Genomic DNA, 18,513 nt, shown 5'->3' with positions numbered 1-18,513 from the left:
ATCTAATTATAATAGTTAAGAGAAATAAATTAACGAAGATAAATTATAGAAGGCCAATGGACATAAAAAGTGCAGAATGAAGGTTTGGACAATTGATTGCAGATGCAATATAATCTAAATGCCAGTGGAAGTACTAACTAGAATGGTCAAAGGACCAAATCTGAGTAGCACAGATATGTGATAACGTGGTAGAGACTCTGAAAGATATAGTTAGCAGGTACAGCTGTCATGTTAGGAAGAAGAATGGAACCAGGGATAGAATAGTCAAGTTCTATTTTGGGTAAGAAAAAGGAAATAAATGAAAGGACAACCTGAAGGGCGCGTAACAAAAGGAAAAAAGTTAAGATATAGGGTAGACTAAGTGTTATTCTTGGCAAGGAGAATGACGAGGATGGAAAACCCAAAATGGTACCACATTAGTGAGAACAGTGATGGAGGTATGGAATACAATAATAATGAGTAAATGCTAGAAGGTGTGTGATGGTATTCCGGACTACCTAATTAGGTACAGAAAGAGAAGTGAGTAAGTAGTAAGTTGAATAAAAGTCAATCTAAGGGATCAAATAGGTATGATGAGAGGAAAAGAATGATAGATAATGACACAGAGGCTTCAGGTTAGACTTTTGAGATAGTGAAAAAGTAGTTAGAGGTTCATTATAAATGTCAGGCAAACATTTTTAGTGTGACCAACAGAATCACTTTGCAGTGAAGCAATAACGATAGAACAACAGTAGCGGTAGAACGAGAAGTGACAAGTCTGGGTGGTTATAAATCACTAGAAAGTTCAAGGATCAAATTAATGACCATAGATAAGGGTGGAATTAGAGAAATCTTTCAGGAATCAACAAAAGTTAAGGGCACAATATAAACGATGATAGATATAAATCATAGGTCGAGTATAAGTAAAGTTAATAAATTATAAAATATTATGTCAGGAAGGACAATGGTACGGTAAAGTGTTCATGCAGATGATACCTTATAGGTAGAGCACAATTGTGTTAAGAGATGACGAAATTTAAAGAGAAAGACCAAGGAACATAGGTTAACCATTATTATATGGACAATCGGGCGTAGTTGAATATAAGAGGATATTTTTCTTTCTTTTCAAATTTAGCTTGTGCTTTTGATTTTAGAGCGTTATATAAGGAACAGAAACTGAGTCAAGGAGACCTAGTTATTTAAGAGTTTGGTGGCCACCGATCCATACACAATTTCCTGATATAAGGATGACAATAAGTGCATACTTAGTGTTAAGTATGAAAGGACGATCAAAGTAATAACAGGAGTTAAATCGAGCTAGTTACTAGGGCTTACAACCCTTTTGAACTATAAGCTGGAGGAAGTGCTAATTGCTGATGAGTTACAGTGAATAGAATTGTTGCTAAGGGGAAAAGTTGAGGCTGAAGTTTGGAAAGCTATAGGCAGTATATGTAATTATATTAATGAGAATGAACACACGAAGTATTTTGTTTAGAATTAAGGCATGGCTCACATTTCCCACAGCCGTGTTAGTTCAGATGGAACTTATAGTTTCTAGAGCTCCTATCCATCCAGGATGAGCAATTTCCTACTAAGGCTGGTAGGGAATAATAATATTCTGATAGGTAAGTTGGGAAAAGGAGATACAAAAAGAAATTTCTATGGGTAATTGTAAGTGTTACATAAGGTGAAGAATGTGCTGGTAGAAGTAAATCGTAAGGTTAGAATTCTTGAAGTAATGGAACTAGTAATCAAGATAAGACTAAGAAATAAAAAGAAAGTTAAAGTTGATAATGGGATAGACATCTTTGAAGGAAAAAGGTATAAGGGTGAAATAGGACTAAGATTAATGAATAAGTACAGCAGGTCGAAAAGATATTAATAATAGTAAAAATAGGAAAAAGGAAGTGGATAATATCCAAAGGATAGGAAGAAAGCTCGATAGAGCTAGTTATAATGATGAGGATAAGGAGGAATAGGTATGCTAGGAACACACTAAGAGATGTTTAAAATAAGTTATTATGAGATGATAGATTAAAGGAGTAGTAGAGCCTCGATCTGAGTGCCAATGTGTCAGAGTAGGCCACATACTAAGAAGCTATAGGAAGAAGTCTAGATATTTCCATTCCAGAGAAGGAGTGAGAATTGATAAAGTCGCATTGGATTGAGTTGTCAGGGAATATAAACACTTTTGTTACCTAGAAGGAGAGACCCAGTTTACTTTCCAATGTTGATAAATGATACACTTGGCCCTTGGAGGAGACTCTACCTAACTAGTTACATAAGATGGACAGAGGTTGGTCTAAGTACCTTAGTAATGACACAAAAGAGATTAAAAATTTGAAGTATCATGGGAGTGAGAAGATTTATAGGTATTGACTACTGAGGTCATAAGAAGAGTAAAGATCTCGAACAAGATGCCTAGATTAGGTGCTACAGGAAAGCTACTCATAGGATGCCTTAGGATAAGGAATATAAGTCATGTTTTGGGAAAACCGAGATTATCGAAACAAAGGAATGAGGACTGAAGTCACCAAGAGACACATTAGGACGTAATAAAAGTGAGATAAGCACCAAAGTTGATTGAAGTTATGAGACATCAAGTAAAAAACAGTGAGGTATAGCGCATACTTGAAATGTCAGAAAAATGATCAATGAATAGTTACAAGATAAAAGCCCTCTAGAAAGAGATGATGACAAATAGGATACTATGGTAGAATCAGAGAGCGGTAGAATGTCATATATAATATACGAAGAGTTTGAAGAATAAATGTTTTACCAATCTCTGCATAGCTGGAGGAGTAATGATTGCACTTGTTTCAATAATCTTCTTTTTCCTTATTTCTTTATTTATTTGAAAATTTGAGGACGGATTTTTCTTAAGGGGGGAAGAATGTAACAGCCAGAAAAAAAAAATAAAATAAAATGATTTGACTTTGGAATGTGACAGTGGATTTCCACTGTCACTGTCAATATTTAAAAAAAAAAAAAGTTCAAAAAAAAAAAACATGAGGAGGACCCCCCCCCCCCCATTTTCCCTTCTCTCCTCTCCTCCCCTCTCTTCTTCTTCTTTCTTTCTCCGGTGACCTCCCAAGCGGCTCCCCATCCAGCTGGCGACCTTCCGGCGACGGCCAGAACCACCAAAAACGGCGGCAAGAGAGGGAGAAGAGAGAGAAAACGCGCGCACAGTGGGCAGTGGCTTTCCGGCGCGATTGCGGCTTCATCAGACGTCCGATCGAGGCGATTCAAGTGGCGTTGGAAAGCTTGTTCCGAGAGCTTTCTTTTGATACCAATTTTGCAGCAAATGGAGGTCGGATGAGTGAGATATGGATGAGAGAAATTTCGAGTTTTTCAAGCTTTTTCGTCAGATCTACGACGATCCGACCGTTGGATCGACGATCCGAGACCACCTATGGACTGAGGAAGAGGAGAGGAACATGATGGTATGATCGGATCCAGCAAATGTCGCCGACGACCAGCGGCCGGCCACCGTGCGTGGTGGTTCCGGCGGTGGCTCCGGTGGGCTATGGAGATGATTCAACTTCCAGAGGCTTCCTCATAAATTTTTGGAATTTTTGAGACACAGATAAACTTCGGGTAAGACTATTTTCATTATTTCTCTGTCTGTGGAGCATAAATGCAGTGTTTCTTAAACAGGAAAAATTGGAGAAAAATTCTAAGAAAAATATACGATGAAAGTAAAATTATTTGGGGATATTCTATGGTGCTTGTTGAATTTTTGAGTAATTGTAGAATATTTTTGAAAAATATAGATGAATTTTAGTTAGATTTTTAGCATATGGGCATATAAGATTATTTGAAATTAAGATATTTAAATTTTATATGATTGGTTGAAGCTTGAGGGTGGAGGTTTAAATATGTGAATATTAAATTGGGTTGAATTAAGAATATGTTAGCTGTTGGAAACTTATGAAATTGAGTAATATTTTTGAGTAAAATATTCATGGGTGAGTAGAAAATTACAATTCATTTTGCAATAGCCTTATAATATTGTTAAGGACCGCGGGGTAAAATTTTAGAATTTTTAGAGCTTGTTTGAGTGGATTTTTGTAAAATGTCAATTATAGGGACTAAAACGTAATTTTTAAGGTTTTGAGTATTGCTTGGTTTTGAGGGCCCAGGAGGGGCCATATAATTATGATGAATATGAGTTGAATTTAGAAGTGTTATTTGAGCCTTTTTGCAGGTTGGGTAGGTTCCAAGTATAGGGGAAACTCGGCCGGATTTCCGGCATAAATTAGGCTATATATTGCCTCTTTAGAGTTTTATTCTAACTTAGTACTAATAAATTTATAATTTAATTATGAGGTGATCGAGGTCAGCTATTTTTCTGCATCCAGCAGCCACAATAGTCATCGGTGTACTGTTAGTAAAATATTAATTTTAATTATAATTTCGATATTATTATATGTTCAAGCATGCCCATGCTTCACTTATAAATATGTATTTATGTAATTAAACACTAGGCACATTTTATGTTGCATTCATAATTGTTAAAGTGCCATGGATGTTGTTGTGGTAATTTGGAGCAGTGTGCGTGAGTTGGCGTGTGTGTGGTATAGTGTTGGCTATGGACAGGACGGGTAGACACGGCTTGAGATCTTCGTTGGGACCCGGTCCTTCGGGGTAGACACGGCTTGAGTTCTTCGCTGAGACCCCGATTTGGTTTATTAAGCGAAAGTCCGGCTTGAGTTCTTCGCTGGCACAGGTTGGATTTAAGAGAGCTGTATAGGGGATCGGCTCCCATATATTATGATTGATATTACTGGGTGTGTGAGTGCTCCAAATTACCTTTTTGATGTTATGATGTGAAATTTTTGCTGTTGTTGCATTTCACTCTACAGGGTGCATTAGTTTTAGATAGTTATAGAGATTATGGTTAAAATTGATATTTTACTCTTTGAGTCGAACGCTCACTCCTGTTCACCTATTTTTCCAGGCTACAGGAGGAGTTCTTTTACAGAGCAACCTGCTTTCTTCCTTGCATGTTTAACGTTGATATTTAATTGTTTTATTATTTTTCAAAATTTGAAATCTAGAACTCCGCATGTGTTAGTAATAGTGTGAACTTTATTAGAAATCGTGTTAATTTAAAATTTTGAGATTAATAAATGAAGATTTGCGTGGTATTTAAACAATTTGTAAATGAGGTAACAGGGTTGAGCTGGGCTCCCCTAATTTTAGTTTCTGATAATTACTGGATTAAGTTGGCCCAAAATACAATTATAACATTTTAATTTAAATTATTTTATATGCTTATTGGGCCTAAATTGTGGGCCTAGTCATGGGTTTGAGAACAGTAAAGCTTACTACGTGCCTCCAGGGCTTTATGCTGGCCCAGGTCCTAGTACCGGTTCAGCCCATAGGTTGGGTCGTGACATTTATTGTGCCACATGGCAGTACTAAAATTTAGAATACCACTTGATAGCAATAAGGAAAAATCTCTCTACTTTATATTTATATAGATTTAGATTATTATTATCATTACTAAATTTTTATGATTAAATGATTATTTTTTCAATAAATAAATATCAAAATTCAATATTTGAATAAATTTATTATTTATAAATTATTATATTATTTTTAATAAAAAATAAAAATAAAAATATTTTTATTTAATATATATATATATATATATATATCACACAAGTTTTTTCGATGTTGCAGTGTAAATTATGAAATTATGCAAAGTGACAATTTATATATGAAATATAATTTATTTAATTTTATTAAATTTTTCATATTTTTTATTAATTAATTATTTAATTGCTTCAAGATATAATTAAGTTATTAATTCTTCAATTATGTATATGTTAGTTACAAATTATTTAATAATTATTCTCTTAATCCTATGATAAGTAGTCATTGTTATAAGTTACAATATATATATATATATATATATATATATATATATATATATATATATATATATATATATATATATATAATTTTCTTTTTTTTCACAATATTTAGTTTTTTATTATATTATTTTTTTATTAAAAATTTTGAGAAATAAAAAATAATAAAAATATAAAAATTATATAATTAGTAAAAAATGAAATTTATAAAAATAAAATATGAAATAATTAATAAAAAATTTAAGACATTATTTAATTTTTATGAATTAAAATTAAAAAATATATAAAATAAAATTATTTATCTATTGAAATTATTAATAGTCACATTTATTAGCATTGTTAATTTCCTAGTTTTATCATATTACAAACATATAAGATATCACGAATAATTTATTATTGTATATATTTAAAAGGTCAAAATTGGTTAAGGTGTGAAAAATTAATATGTCACAAATGCTATATGAAATTCAACAAATATTAATAAATTTAATTTGACTATTTTTTGAAAAAATTATTATTAATAAATTTAATTTAATTAACTTTAAAAAAAATTATCACTTAATATGAACATGATTCGTTTAAAATTATACGTAATAGCATTAAAGGAAAACCTGGCTGTTTTATCGGTAGGCGCCAGATTACCATTATGTGCCAGGAGAGAATCCAGTCTTTCAGGATGAGAAGACGTCAAAGATTGAAAAAGATGAGGTGGTTAGATTCATTGTTATTGGAACAAAGTGGCTTGATGGGAGCTTCAGGCATTGGCTAGTTTGGAGGGTGACTTTCTTGGACCAGTGTCCTAGAGGCCTGCTTTCTACTTCCCTGGAGATACATGTAAATCTTTCTTGAACTTTTACAGTTGAACTTAGCTTAAGTGGAGGCATGTTTGCTATTGTTTTTGGAGCAATGAATATTCCTGGATACCTTAGCTCCTAGCATTAAGCTGTAGTGATCTGATTATATATGTTTAGAAATTTCTGTAATACCTTCTGTTTGCTGATGTTAAAAAAATCCTGCAATTCAATGGCTGATGGGAATTCTCAGCTCTTAATGTTTTTGTATATCAATATTTTGTTATAGATATCAACTTGGTACAGTAGTGGTCCACTAATGTAATTGAAGGGTAATCTTACAAGTTTTTAATCCCAAAATCCACAAAAAGTAACAGCACCAAATTATGATCAGAGCCGACATAAACAAAACAAAAGCAATACTGCGCACAATCAAAATAGCAAAACGCTGTAAAGAAGCAACTCTCTTATTTCATGTCAGTTTTTCAAGCAGTTAAAAATTTCAGTTGAACAGAACTTCTAAATCAGGCCTGGTCACTTGACAACAATTGTCTCTCAATCAGAAACTTGGTAACAAATATATACAAGCACTTATTACATATACATTCAACATATAATTAAACTTCTCCTAATGTTGAAGCCTGATTCTAAGTTTCTTGATTTGCCGGAGCTCACCATAGAAGTAAGAAATGAAGCCCCAGAGCGACAAAACAAGAGAAATCACTTTCTCAACTCGTAATTTTTCGTGGTAGAACAACACAGCTAAAGCCTCTGTCACAGGCAGCAGACCAGAAATTATAATACCAGAGAGCAACGAGGAATGACAGAAAATAACACCGACTGCTCCCATGAAGAAGAATTGCCAAAACACTGCAGTACACACCATTACCACGTAATATTTTGCTCTCCCAAGCTCAAAGTCTCTTGCCTCTCTTGGAATTGCCTGCATCAAGCCATGCCACTTAAAATATCTATTTTAGATTTCAGTCTTAAATGATATTCAAAATTATCATAATGCTAAGGTAACCATTTGATATGTATGGAAGCCTCAAGTTCAGATATATGAAATTTTCGCCAATTATGATTTCATATCCTATTCTATGTTATGATATTGAAATTGAACTAGAGGATGAGTATTGTTTTATCAAAAGAAACTTCCATTGAAAACACGTTTTGAATATATATGTAAGCTTGTGTGTGTGTGTGTGTGTGTGTGTGTGTGTGAGAGAGAGAGAGAGAGAGAGAGAGAGAGAGGAAACCGCAAAATCCTTGTGCACAAGCATCCCAATGATGCAGACTGCAGTAGCGAAGAAAGACAAAACCATCTGCATCTCCATAACTAGAGTGTAAGTAATGGTCTGCTTTGCTTTCTTATATGTCAACTCGATCAAGGGTAGCACAAACCCATAAAGCACTGAAGCTCCAAGCGTCATTAAAAACCCCATAATGTACTGTTTGTCAGTTTCATGAGCAGGGCGATCAGAACTAGCATGGAGGACTAGGACAACAGCTCCAATTGACAATAAGAAAATTGCATTAATGGTAAAAGGTGTGAACTTTTGCTTGACCAAAATATAAGCAAATCCAGCAGTAAAGCCCAGTTGGGTAGCAATTATAAGAGAATAAGTAGTGACGGGTAGAAGAGAAACACCACTGGCAGCAAGAAAATCATCAAAGCCAGTAAGAACACCTATAACAGCACAAGCTAAGAAGAGGTGCGGGCTAATATAGAAAAGCTTGGTCCTGGAACCCTTTTTCCTTCGACGATACAAGTATGAAACAGAGAGAGGAAATATGATAAATGGCCAACCAGCTGTCTGCAGAAAGCATGATATCCAGACACCCTTACCACCTTTCAAGAAGTAGAGCCGCTGGATGAGTGGACCTCCGCAATTGCCTATCCCCAACATTGCACCGTTCAATACGAGCAGGAATTTCTTCAGGGATCTGCTCATCTTCTCTTCTTCACTTGATACTTGGTTATTACTAATGTCGGTCTCCATCTTTGCAAGCCAGTATCCGCTCTCTCATGAAGCACAATTCACAGAATGGATCCTGACAGCGATATTGCAAAAGTTCTCTATAACAGGCTTATTTGTACCTATTTAAACACACAAATTAAGTATGGAACATGGAGACATCAAAATGCTTGCAGGATATAAAAATAAGGCTTGCTAAATTTACATTGATTTATATCATGTTTACTTCAGGAAGCAGGAGTTGCAGGGTTACCGCCGCAGATAATCTATGAGTAATTTCCAGGTTTTGGGTTACATGCCCAATCAGTAAGCTTCATTTGGACTAGAAAGAGAAATAGATTATTTCCAATGGATAATTGATTTTGAACACTTTATTGGATTTTTTTTTCTTTTTTATTCATTTACCATTGGATTGTTCAAAGGGGAATTTTCCCACAGTGGTGGTATGATTGTCTTAAAAAGCGGAGATGAATATCGTCTTCCTCGGAAAACGCAAGGCGATTATACAAATTCTTGAATACCAGATAAGACAATAAATTTCAAATCTTAATGTAACCATAATAAAGATTATTAGGAATCTTTGGAGATTTGACCCTTCCAAAATCACCTTCTAACAGATCATCACATAAGAACTTACATAAATACCATCCCTCTTCAGAATTCAGATGAATGAAATTTCATTTATCCCCATTTCAGCCATATGATTGATCCAAATTTACTATACTCGGAAACATCACTAATAGTGGTGGCTGAGATTAATGGAGATCAAGGCAGTAGGAAAAAAAAAAAGGCTAATATTGAACAGTTAGGAAACTAAACATTAATGGTTTTGCAGTTATACAAGAAAAAGAATCATAAAGTTACCTCTTTGAACAAGATTTTCTAGGCTCCCACCACCTCAAAATCAAAGAACCCCAGAAGAATAAGAACCCAAAGCCCATTTTTGAAAGAAGACAGTCCTAGCAAATTATGTGGTAGCCGAAGAAAGTAGCAGTATATGAAAATCCATGCAACTCCTCACCTAAAGAAGATAGCAGAAAGCAATTTCATACAAAGCAAGAAACGACGTAACAATCAAGACCCAAAAGCCTATACCTTGAATTATTTTATGGAACTTGCAGTTTTTAATATTAGCCTTGAGAGGAGGAGCTGGTTGCAGAACACCCTGCCGTTTGAGGGACACGTATTGCTAGGAGCTCTGTGACACTTTGTGGTACTGTAACGCGGGCAACAGCCAAAGTGGCCGCGGGCCGTATAATTTTTCTTGTTGGGTTGTAGTTTTAATTGACATTTGGAAATGGGCCGTGGACACTTATTATTAAGAGCTCAGTAACAATTTTCTTTTCTAATAAATTATCTATTTTAATATTTATTATTAAATAAAAACTAATTAATAATATAAAAATGATAATGAGAAGGGTTGGGAAAGAATCGCTGCTCCATCTCTATCCCAAGAGGTAAGAGTCAGAGGCGAGAACTTTCCCATGAGGAAGCGAGGCGGGCGAGTTTTCCCACAGAAACTCTTTTTATTTTTTATTTTAATTTATTATTATATAATATAAAATATAAATTAGAAACATAAGTTTTAAATATAATTTTAATAATATATTTATATTTTTTTTAAATTATAATATTTAAGATTTTATTTATTTTATAAAAAATATTTTAAAAAAAAATTCATATTCTTTAATATTTAAGATCTTAAAAAAAAAAATGAGTTAACAAAAAAATATTTTCTCAATTAAAATAAAAATTAATTAAAACTAATTAATAATATAAAAATGATAATGAGAAGGGTTGGGAAAGAAACGCTGCTCCATCTCTATCCCGAGAGGTAAGAGTCAGAGGCGAAAAACTTTCCCATTAGGGAGCGAGGCGGGCGAGTTTTCCCACAGAAACTCTTTTTATTTTTTATTTTAATTTATTATTATATAATATAAAATATAAATTAGAAACATAAATTTTAAATATAATTTTAATAATATATTTATATTTTTTTAAATTATGATATTTAAGACTATTTATTTTATAAAAAACATTTTAAAAAAAATTCATATTTTTCAATATTTAGGATATTAAAAAAATAAGTTAATAAAAAATATTTTCTCAATCAAAATAAAAATTAAGTAATTTTTCATAAAAATGACTTTTTTAAAAGGAAGTCATTTTTCATTATTTAAATTTTATTAATCTTATTAAAATATAAAAATACTTATATATACAATATACAAAGACATATCATTAGTTTAATATTATAATAAAAAAATAAATGTCACAACCAGATCTCACAGGCCGGACCGGCACTAAAACCTGAGCCGATATAAAACTCCCGAAATCTGTAATGAGTTTTACTATTCTCAACTCTATAACCAAGGCTCAAAACTAAGGCCCAACATGCATATAAAGTAAAATAAAATAAAAATATTTCATTTCAATTCAGGTCAACCCAACCCAATGATTATCAGCTACTAAAGCAAGGAGAGCCCAGCTCAACCCTATTACCATAATTTACAAATTATTTATATATCATAAAATTTTTTGTCATTCAGTGAAAAATCAAAAACTCAATTTAACACTGTCTCTAACAAGATCTACAATATTGCTAACACATGCGAAGTTCTAGATTTCAAATTTAAAAAAATATATATCACAAATAAATAACTCATAATAAACCTATGAGGAAAAAGGCATGTTATTCTGAAAAAGAACTCCTCCTATATCCTAGAAAAATAAGGTGAACAGGAGTGAGTGTTCGACTCAGAGAGTAACTATTCATTTTACATATAATTTCTATAACTATCTAATTCTAATACACCCTTAGAAATGAAATCCATCATCTTCACACTAGTTATACAAATCATATTAAGTCACATCAAAGATTATCTGAAGTATTCACACACTTGAGTTAAATCTATACTCACACATACATATACGGGAAGTTGATTCCCTTACCCAGCTCTCTTAATCCAAGGCCTGCCAGCGAGATCAACTCGAGCTAGACTTTCGCTTAATAATCCATATGCGGGGGTCAGCAAGATCAACTCAAAGTTGTACTCACCCCGACTTCCTCAAAAAAGACCGAGCCCTAAGCAAGACTAGCTCAAGCCGATTTGTCCGTCCTACCCATATCCATCACACCGTACTACACGCATGCCGACACACACACATAGCTCCAGATTATCAAAACACAGTAACTAAAATAGTAGTCATCAAGTACAAATGCAATACGGGGCATGCCTAATACTTAACTATATATATATATATATATATATATATATATATATATATATATATGTGATACATGAGCATGCCAGAAGTATAATAATATTGAAATTATAAATAAAATAAATATCTACTCACTAATTGACCAGAAACTGCTGCGGTAGCTAAAGGGAGAAGGATGGATGACCTTGATCACCTAGATAATTATGATATAAATTTATTAATGCTAACCCAAATCAAAATTTTAAAGAATTAAGGACACTCTAATTTATGCTGGAAATCTGGCAGAGCCTCCCCTATACCTAAGACCTACCCGACCTTCAAAGTAGTTCAAGTCACACTTCTAAAGCCACACATTATCTCAATAACAACACATGGCCCCTCCTGGGCCCTCCAACTCAGGCAAATGTCACATAATCTAACAATTCAATTATAAGGTTTAAAATGGATATTTCACAAAAGTCATTCTAGCTAGCTCTAAAAATTCTAAAATTTTATCCCGTGGTCTTTAACAATATTATAGAGCTAACGCAAAAGGAATTATAATTTTTCAACTACCCACGAATATTTTATGAAATTTTATTCTAAATCTAACACTATAAAATTGAAGAAACTCAGAGTTCGAGTTTACCTATATCAATTCTAACGCTTGGAACGCGTCCGGGGCATCTGAAAATGGTGGGGTAACCTATAACTTTGACCCGGTTCGGAAGTGCTTCCGGCAACTTATCTGCTTGTCCCGAAATTATAGATCCGGGTAACGGTCGAATTGCCACGAAATGAAAGTACCTACGCAAAGCCCACAACACGAGAGGTTAGACTAAAATATTTATATTTATATATAAAATAATTATTTAAAAATTAGGAGTGTTACTTTCTCCCTACCTCCCGCCCCCCCCCCCCCCCCAAAAAAAAAAAAAAATTTATCCTCGAATTTTACACAATGCAGAATAAAGAATTACAAGATTAAATATTGAATAAGTACGGATACTTTTTGTGCATGTCCTACTCTAACTCTCAGGTAGACTCTTCTACTGATTGGCTCCTCCACAAAACCTTAATCATAAGGATCTGTTTTTACCTTAGCTGCCTCATCTGAAAGTCCACTATGGCTACTGGCTGCTCCTCGAAGGTTAAGTTTTCTTTCAACTCCACTGTATCGGGTTGTAACACATGGGAAGGATCATGTATGTACTTCCTAAGCATGGAAATGTGGAACACTGGGTGGACATGAGAAAAACTTGGTGGTAACTCCAACCGATAGCCTTTGCTCCAACTCTATCAGTAATCTCAAAAGGCCCTATGTATCGAGATGTGAACTTGCTCTTCTTCTCAAATCTCATAACTCTCTTTATTGGAGAGACCCTCAGGAATACATAATCGCTCACTGCAAACTCTAAATCCTTTCACTTAGGATTTGCATAGCTCTTTTGTCTGCTGTAGTGTCCTAGCTATCATCGTCATTTCATAGTGAAACTCATACCTCAAACCACTCCTTAATCTTTTTCTGACATCTTCAGTACTCACTATATCTACACTACGCTTTACTTGATATCTCATAACTTCAATAAGCTTTGGTGCTTACCTCTCCTTCATTGTGTCCTAACATATCTCTTAGCGACTTCAATTCCCATTCCTCTGTTTTAACAATCTCTACTTCCCAAAGACATAACTTATGTTTCTTATCCTATAGTATCCTATGAGATGCTTTCCTGTAGCACCTGTCATAAGCATCTCATTCGAAATTTCTACTTGTTCTATGACCTCAATGGTCAATACCTATGCATCTTCTCACTCCCATAATACTTCGAATTTCTAATCTGTTTTGTGTCATTACTAAGGTCCTTAGACTAACTCCTGTCCATCTTATGTAACTAGTCATGAAGAGTTCCATCAAAATGCCAAATGTACCTACAACATCTATGCTTCTTCTGCACTCTAATATGGTATCCTGTAGCACTAGCCTTTGCTCCCCTTTATTACCAATCCTGTGGTGTAAGGATGTGATTCATATTGTTTGTTTTACAATGTCTCATGAAACGCCCTTTTAATAACCACCTTTGCATGCACCTTACCTAAGATCATTGCTAATTCTGTTGGCCATTGAAGCTTTAGTGTCACACCTTACCCCTCTGTAAGGCATCACATGATCCCGTAGAATACCTAATGAACTACCGCACTTCACCTACCGATAACTCATTAAGTACCCTACAAGGGATTTTAAAATAATTTTCTTATTTTTTTGATAAGTGGTGAGCATTTTCTAATAAGTACTTAAAACATGTAGTTAAACTAAAACTAGTTAATATTTTTGGCCCATTTTATTTTTACGCAAATTTTATAAAAATTTTGACAGAGTTCCCTCTGTATTTTGAGAAACCAGTTCTTCAAATACCTGAAATAAAAGCACTTCCAATAATTTTCTAACCACTGCTTTGAATTCATACTCAATCTCAACCAATTTCTCAAATTCACAAGTTCAATAATTCTCAAAATACTGTCAATCAATATCATTCATATTTCAGTTAAAACAAAACAATTTAGATACATTATTACAACATTTACATTAAGAGAGTTTTAAAACCACAATATATATTACAACTTATACAAATTTTATACAAACTGCTCAAGACCCACTTTTACATGCCCATACATTTATGTGCAATATATACATCAAAAGAAGTATTTACAGTTAGGGTATAAATTATACCCGAAGACTTCAAGCTGATAACTCCACACACCTCAGCAGCTCAGTCTGCTGCTCCTCTAATCTCTGTATCTGCGACAGCAATAAAAGCTATCGCTGAGTACTAGGACTCAGTGGTGCACAATATACTAAAATAATCTTTATGCAAAACTTAAAGCACATTTATTCAAAGATTTGGCTAAACATGAAAATTAAATACAAATCATGCATTGTGAGATTTTAAATGTAAACCAAGTTCATTTCAAAGTATCAAAACACATTTCACAAAACCCACAGCTAGATCATGCCATTCGAAACAAATAGAATCTCAATAGCCAGAGGCTAAGAGAAATCACATGAATCTCGATAGCCAGAGGCTAAAGAGAAATCATATCACAAGGCTAGCTAGCTCAAATATATGGATATCCATTCACATCCTCTTCTACTGGCACACCTCAACACTTCTCCAGAGAAGGAATCAAAATTTGAAACTAATTACCCCCACTAGTCGTGCTAGTGAGGTGTTCAAATATATGGTCATGACACTGTGGTTTCAAAACTTATCTTAACAATTTGCTAAACATTGTCATTTCAAATATACATAATAACTTTCACAATTTAAATCAAACATCATAAGAATGCCATAATCCAATATTTCACATTATTCAAAACAATATGCAAAAGATGATTATAAAAGTATACGTTGTGCACAAACCTCAAACGAGTCGCCTGTTGGCCTTGACTCGACTCCTCGGGTTCTGTCCCAGTATTCTTTTCCACTGAAACACGAAATTTTCCAATGTTTCAGTACTAAAACTTAAAATAAATCCAAAATAAACTTAACTTCACATTTACCTAGCTCTCACGTGTTAAATTCGACGTTTTCGAAATTTTTGTGTTTCGGGTTACTATTCACTGCACTATTCAAGTCAAATTATTGACTTTCTAAGGCTTAATAGGTATGGGAACTCCAACTTCACCCACATACCACATTTTGATCACCAAACTTGTTGGTTTTGGTCATTTGTTTAAAGCTTAGGTCATTTTGGCAAAATTGCTAATTTTCGGTTTTGGTTCTCCGAAGTTGCACTATTCCATTGGTCGATCTACTGTTGGAATTTAACAAAACTTCCTTCATAGAAAATGTTCCTTATTGTCTTAAGTGTATTTTCATTTTTGGATCACCCCAATCGGAGTTTTGTAGCTCAAGTTATGGCCAAAATAAAATTACTGTTCACATGCACTGTTCATGCTGCAATTTTTATGCTGGCAGATTTTTGATCCAACTTTGCTCAGTAATTTGATCAAGTTAAGTCCATAATTTGGTCTAACTTTCTTCATATGAAATGTTCTACTATGTCTTATGTTTCCATCGGTTCAAGAATCGCCTAAATCCGAGTTTTCTAGAGAGAGTTATAGCCCTTCAAACATTACTGCTCAATGGTAATTCTGTAGAGTTGCAGGTTTGATAAGTCAACTTTGCTCAATAATCTGACTAGGTTAGTGACATAATTTGGGGTGACGTTCTTCATGAAAATTTTAGATCTATATCTTATCTAATTACGGTTAAAATTTCAGGTCAATTTGACCTACCTAGCTCGAGTTATGACCAAATGAACAGTTACTGTTCATTTGGTCAGTTTGGTGCAGTGGCAGCTTGCTCTCATTTCACTTTGGTTAATTGTTTCACCAGAGTTTTGGTCAGTTTTTGGCCATGGTTCCTTAATGAAAATTGTGCTATTTTATGTCTATTTTCATCCCCAATTGGTGACATATCAATTGGACTTGTAAAATTTGAGTTTTGGTCCTTCAAAGTGGGTTTGGTCATGCTGCTAGTAGCATGACCATTGGACCTACGAATTTGGTTCTCATTCCAACAATTCCCACACATCTCTTTTGGTCATTATTGACCATTTTTCAATCCACAATTGGTCAAAGATATCATTTATGCATTTCTCCAAATTTGGTTCACAAACCTTAGCATTCAAAACCCTAACTCATCACTTTCATGCATTTAACTACTTCTAATGATTTTAATGTTAATCATTTAACTAAGTAAGGTTTCTAAACTCATTCAATTGCATCATATTCATGCAAACCATACTCCTCTCAAGCTGCCCGAAAATTCAGTTTAATTCTTCCCCCATATTTGTTTCATTTAAATCAAGTTCTAAGCTCACTTAATTACTTAAACATGCATTTGAATGGAAGAATAGTAAGTTAGCATACTAACCTCAACTTCAATGCCAATTCTCCAATTTCTCTCCTTCTTTCTTCTTTCTTTCTTGTGCTTAAGTTGAGATTGCAAGGTCTAACAAGGTTTTTATGGGATTTATGAAGATTAAGTGGAGCAAATTAAGCTTAAGTGTAAGCTTAATGGAAGAAATTTTCATGGAGAAGAGAGGGAGAAGGTGGGGCGGCACAACATGGAAGAAGAAGTGATTTTTGTTTTTCTTTTATTTTCTTCATCTTTATCCCTTTTTGAAGACCAAAATTCCCAAATTAATAAAATAATTAAATTAAACCTTTATGACATCATACATGATGTCATCCCTTTGACTTTTCCAACCTCTTTCCTTTTCTTTTTTTCTATTTATTTTTTTTTCTATTAGTTCTTTAATTTAATTCTCAATTCCGAAATTTTCTTTTCTCCGATTTTATTTGACAGTTAGGTCAGGAGTTAGCTCTCGGGGTCAATTGACCAAATTGCCCCTCTCCGGTTCATCCCGGTTTGCAAATAATCCAATATATCTTAGGCTCACGACCTAATTATTTGGTAGCTTAACAGTTCTTTTTCATGATTTTCTCTTTTCCACTGTGTTCATAAGGGTCCTAAGGACCGCAGCGTCACTTTTTACGGTTCGAAATTTGAGTTTAAAATGACTTCGCAGTCGTTCCCGAGGAGGTCACTTATCGCTGCGACTCTCGGCTCGTTTAACCTCTTATGTTCTGTTTTTCTTATTTATAGTTAACTAATTAAACATTACTAATTATTTGTGTTTATGGCTTCTCAAATTGTCTTAAGTGTGGCCCTAATCCCATTAATTGTCCGGACCGACACCGGTCACCAGAACAGTGAAATATACTAGGCTATACAACGGGGTTGTTACAACCCCTATCGTATATGAGGAATCTAAATCTTTTTCATTTTTAAAAAATTATAGTTTATGCAAAAGGGAATAATCATTTTATTAGTATATTATAATCTGTATTATTATTGAGATAATTCGAATTATTAATCTAATTACCGGCTAAATATTTTTTCAAAGCAAAAAGATAGCTACTTCAGGAATTAGCCATTTTGTATCACCATCAGATGATATCATTGATGGCCTAGTGGTGATTTTTTTTTCCTTTTGACCAAACACTTGGTATGAACAGAATGATTTTATTTTTTTTATCATAACCACCAAAATCAGTTAAGAACTCTAGGTCAATGAAGAAATTGTCAGCGGCATCTATATTTTTGGAGATATTTTTTTTTTTATTACAAATGACATTTTCGGAGAATTTTAAAATGATGGGTTTTAGTTAGTATTTCCCTCAAGTAACACTAAATATTTATTATTATATATACATTAAGTTTCTCTTAATTGACTTTATTTACAATGTCAGGGTTCTAATTTTAGAGTCGTCCTTGTTAAGGACAGGCTCTCATGAATGGAAGTGGCCATATTCGAATCCTAGACCTTAGAGTTTAAGAGGCTCTGATACATATTAAAAAATCACTCAACTTAAAAATTTAAACTTATAAATGGGATCTCCAAAAATAATTATATACATCTCTATTACAAATCTGGTATTTGAATTCATTACAGTTTCTGCACGAACAACATCCCCTACTATTTGGAACCTTGAAAGAAACCTGTTCTGTATTCATTCTTCACTGATTTTCAATGTTCTTGTAAAACCCCTTCACAATCCCAAACCATTTTATTTGGTACGAAGGCCAAAGCAAATTCCAGTTGAGATAAACA

At 33.7% G+C, this 18,513-nt stretch overlaps 1 protein-coding gene across 4 annotated transcripts; it reads right to left on the bottom strand.

Moving 5' to 3' along the window:
• Nucleotides 1–7,087: 7,087 nt before the first annotated feature.
• LOC110672879 (purine permease 3) lies at nucleotides 7,088–9,873 on the bottom strand. Of its 4 annotated transcripts, XM_021835798.2 has the most exons (4): nucleotides 9,724–9,873; nucleotides 9,493–9,649; nucleotides 7,909–8,750; nucleotides 7,088–7,592 (listed from the first exon to the last, which is right to left on the bottom strand). In XM_021835798.2, exons 3-4 carry the CDS (start codon nucleotides 8,650–8,652, stop codon nucleotides 7,278–7,280), a joined length of 1,059 nt encoding a protein of 352 aa, XP_021691490.2. In that variant the 5' UTR covers nucleotides 8,653–8,750; nucleotides 9,493–9,649; nucleotides 9,724–9,873; the 3' UTR covers nucleotides 7,088–7,277. The 4 variants fall into 4 exon arrangements, with proteins under 4 accessions (XP_021691490.2, XP_021691493.2, XP_057990004.1 ...); XM_021835801.2 differs by lacking the exon at nucleotides 9,493–9,649 and having other exon boundaries at nucleotides 9,724–9,840; XM_058134021.1 differs by lacking the exon at nucleotides 9,724–9,873 and having other exon boundaries at nucleotides 9,493–9,717.
• Between the last annotated feature and the right edge of the window lie 8,640 nt (nucleotides 9,874–18,513).

This window comes from Hevea brasiliensis, chromosome 14 (genome assembly GCF_030052815.1).
Source record: "Hevea brasiliensis isolate MT/VB/25A 57/8 chromosome 14, ASM3005281v1, whole genome shotgun sequence".
NCBI lineage: Eukaryota > Viridiplantae > Streptophyta > Magnoliopsida > Malpighiales > Euphorbiaceae > Hevea > Hevea brasiliensis.
Note: the sequence above shows the minus strand (reverse complement) of the source record. Positions and strands in the feature narration are given on the sequence as shown.

What these genes read in the sequence shown, in the direction of transcription:
- LOC110672879 (XM_021835798.2), bottom strand. Translation starts at nt 8,652, where the DNA reads ATGGAGACCGACATTAGTAATAACCAAGTATCAAGTGAAGAAGAGAAG. An exon ending in TTGTGCACAAGGATTTTGCG is followed by an intron (nt 7,593 to 7,908) that starts GTTTCCTCTCTC and finishes GGCTTGATGCAG; the next exon opens with GCAATTCCAAGAGAGGCAAG.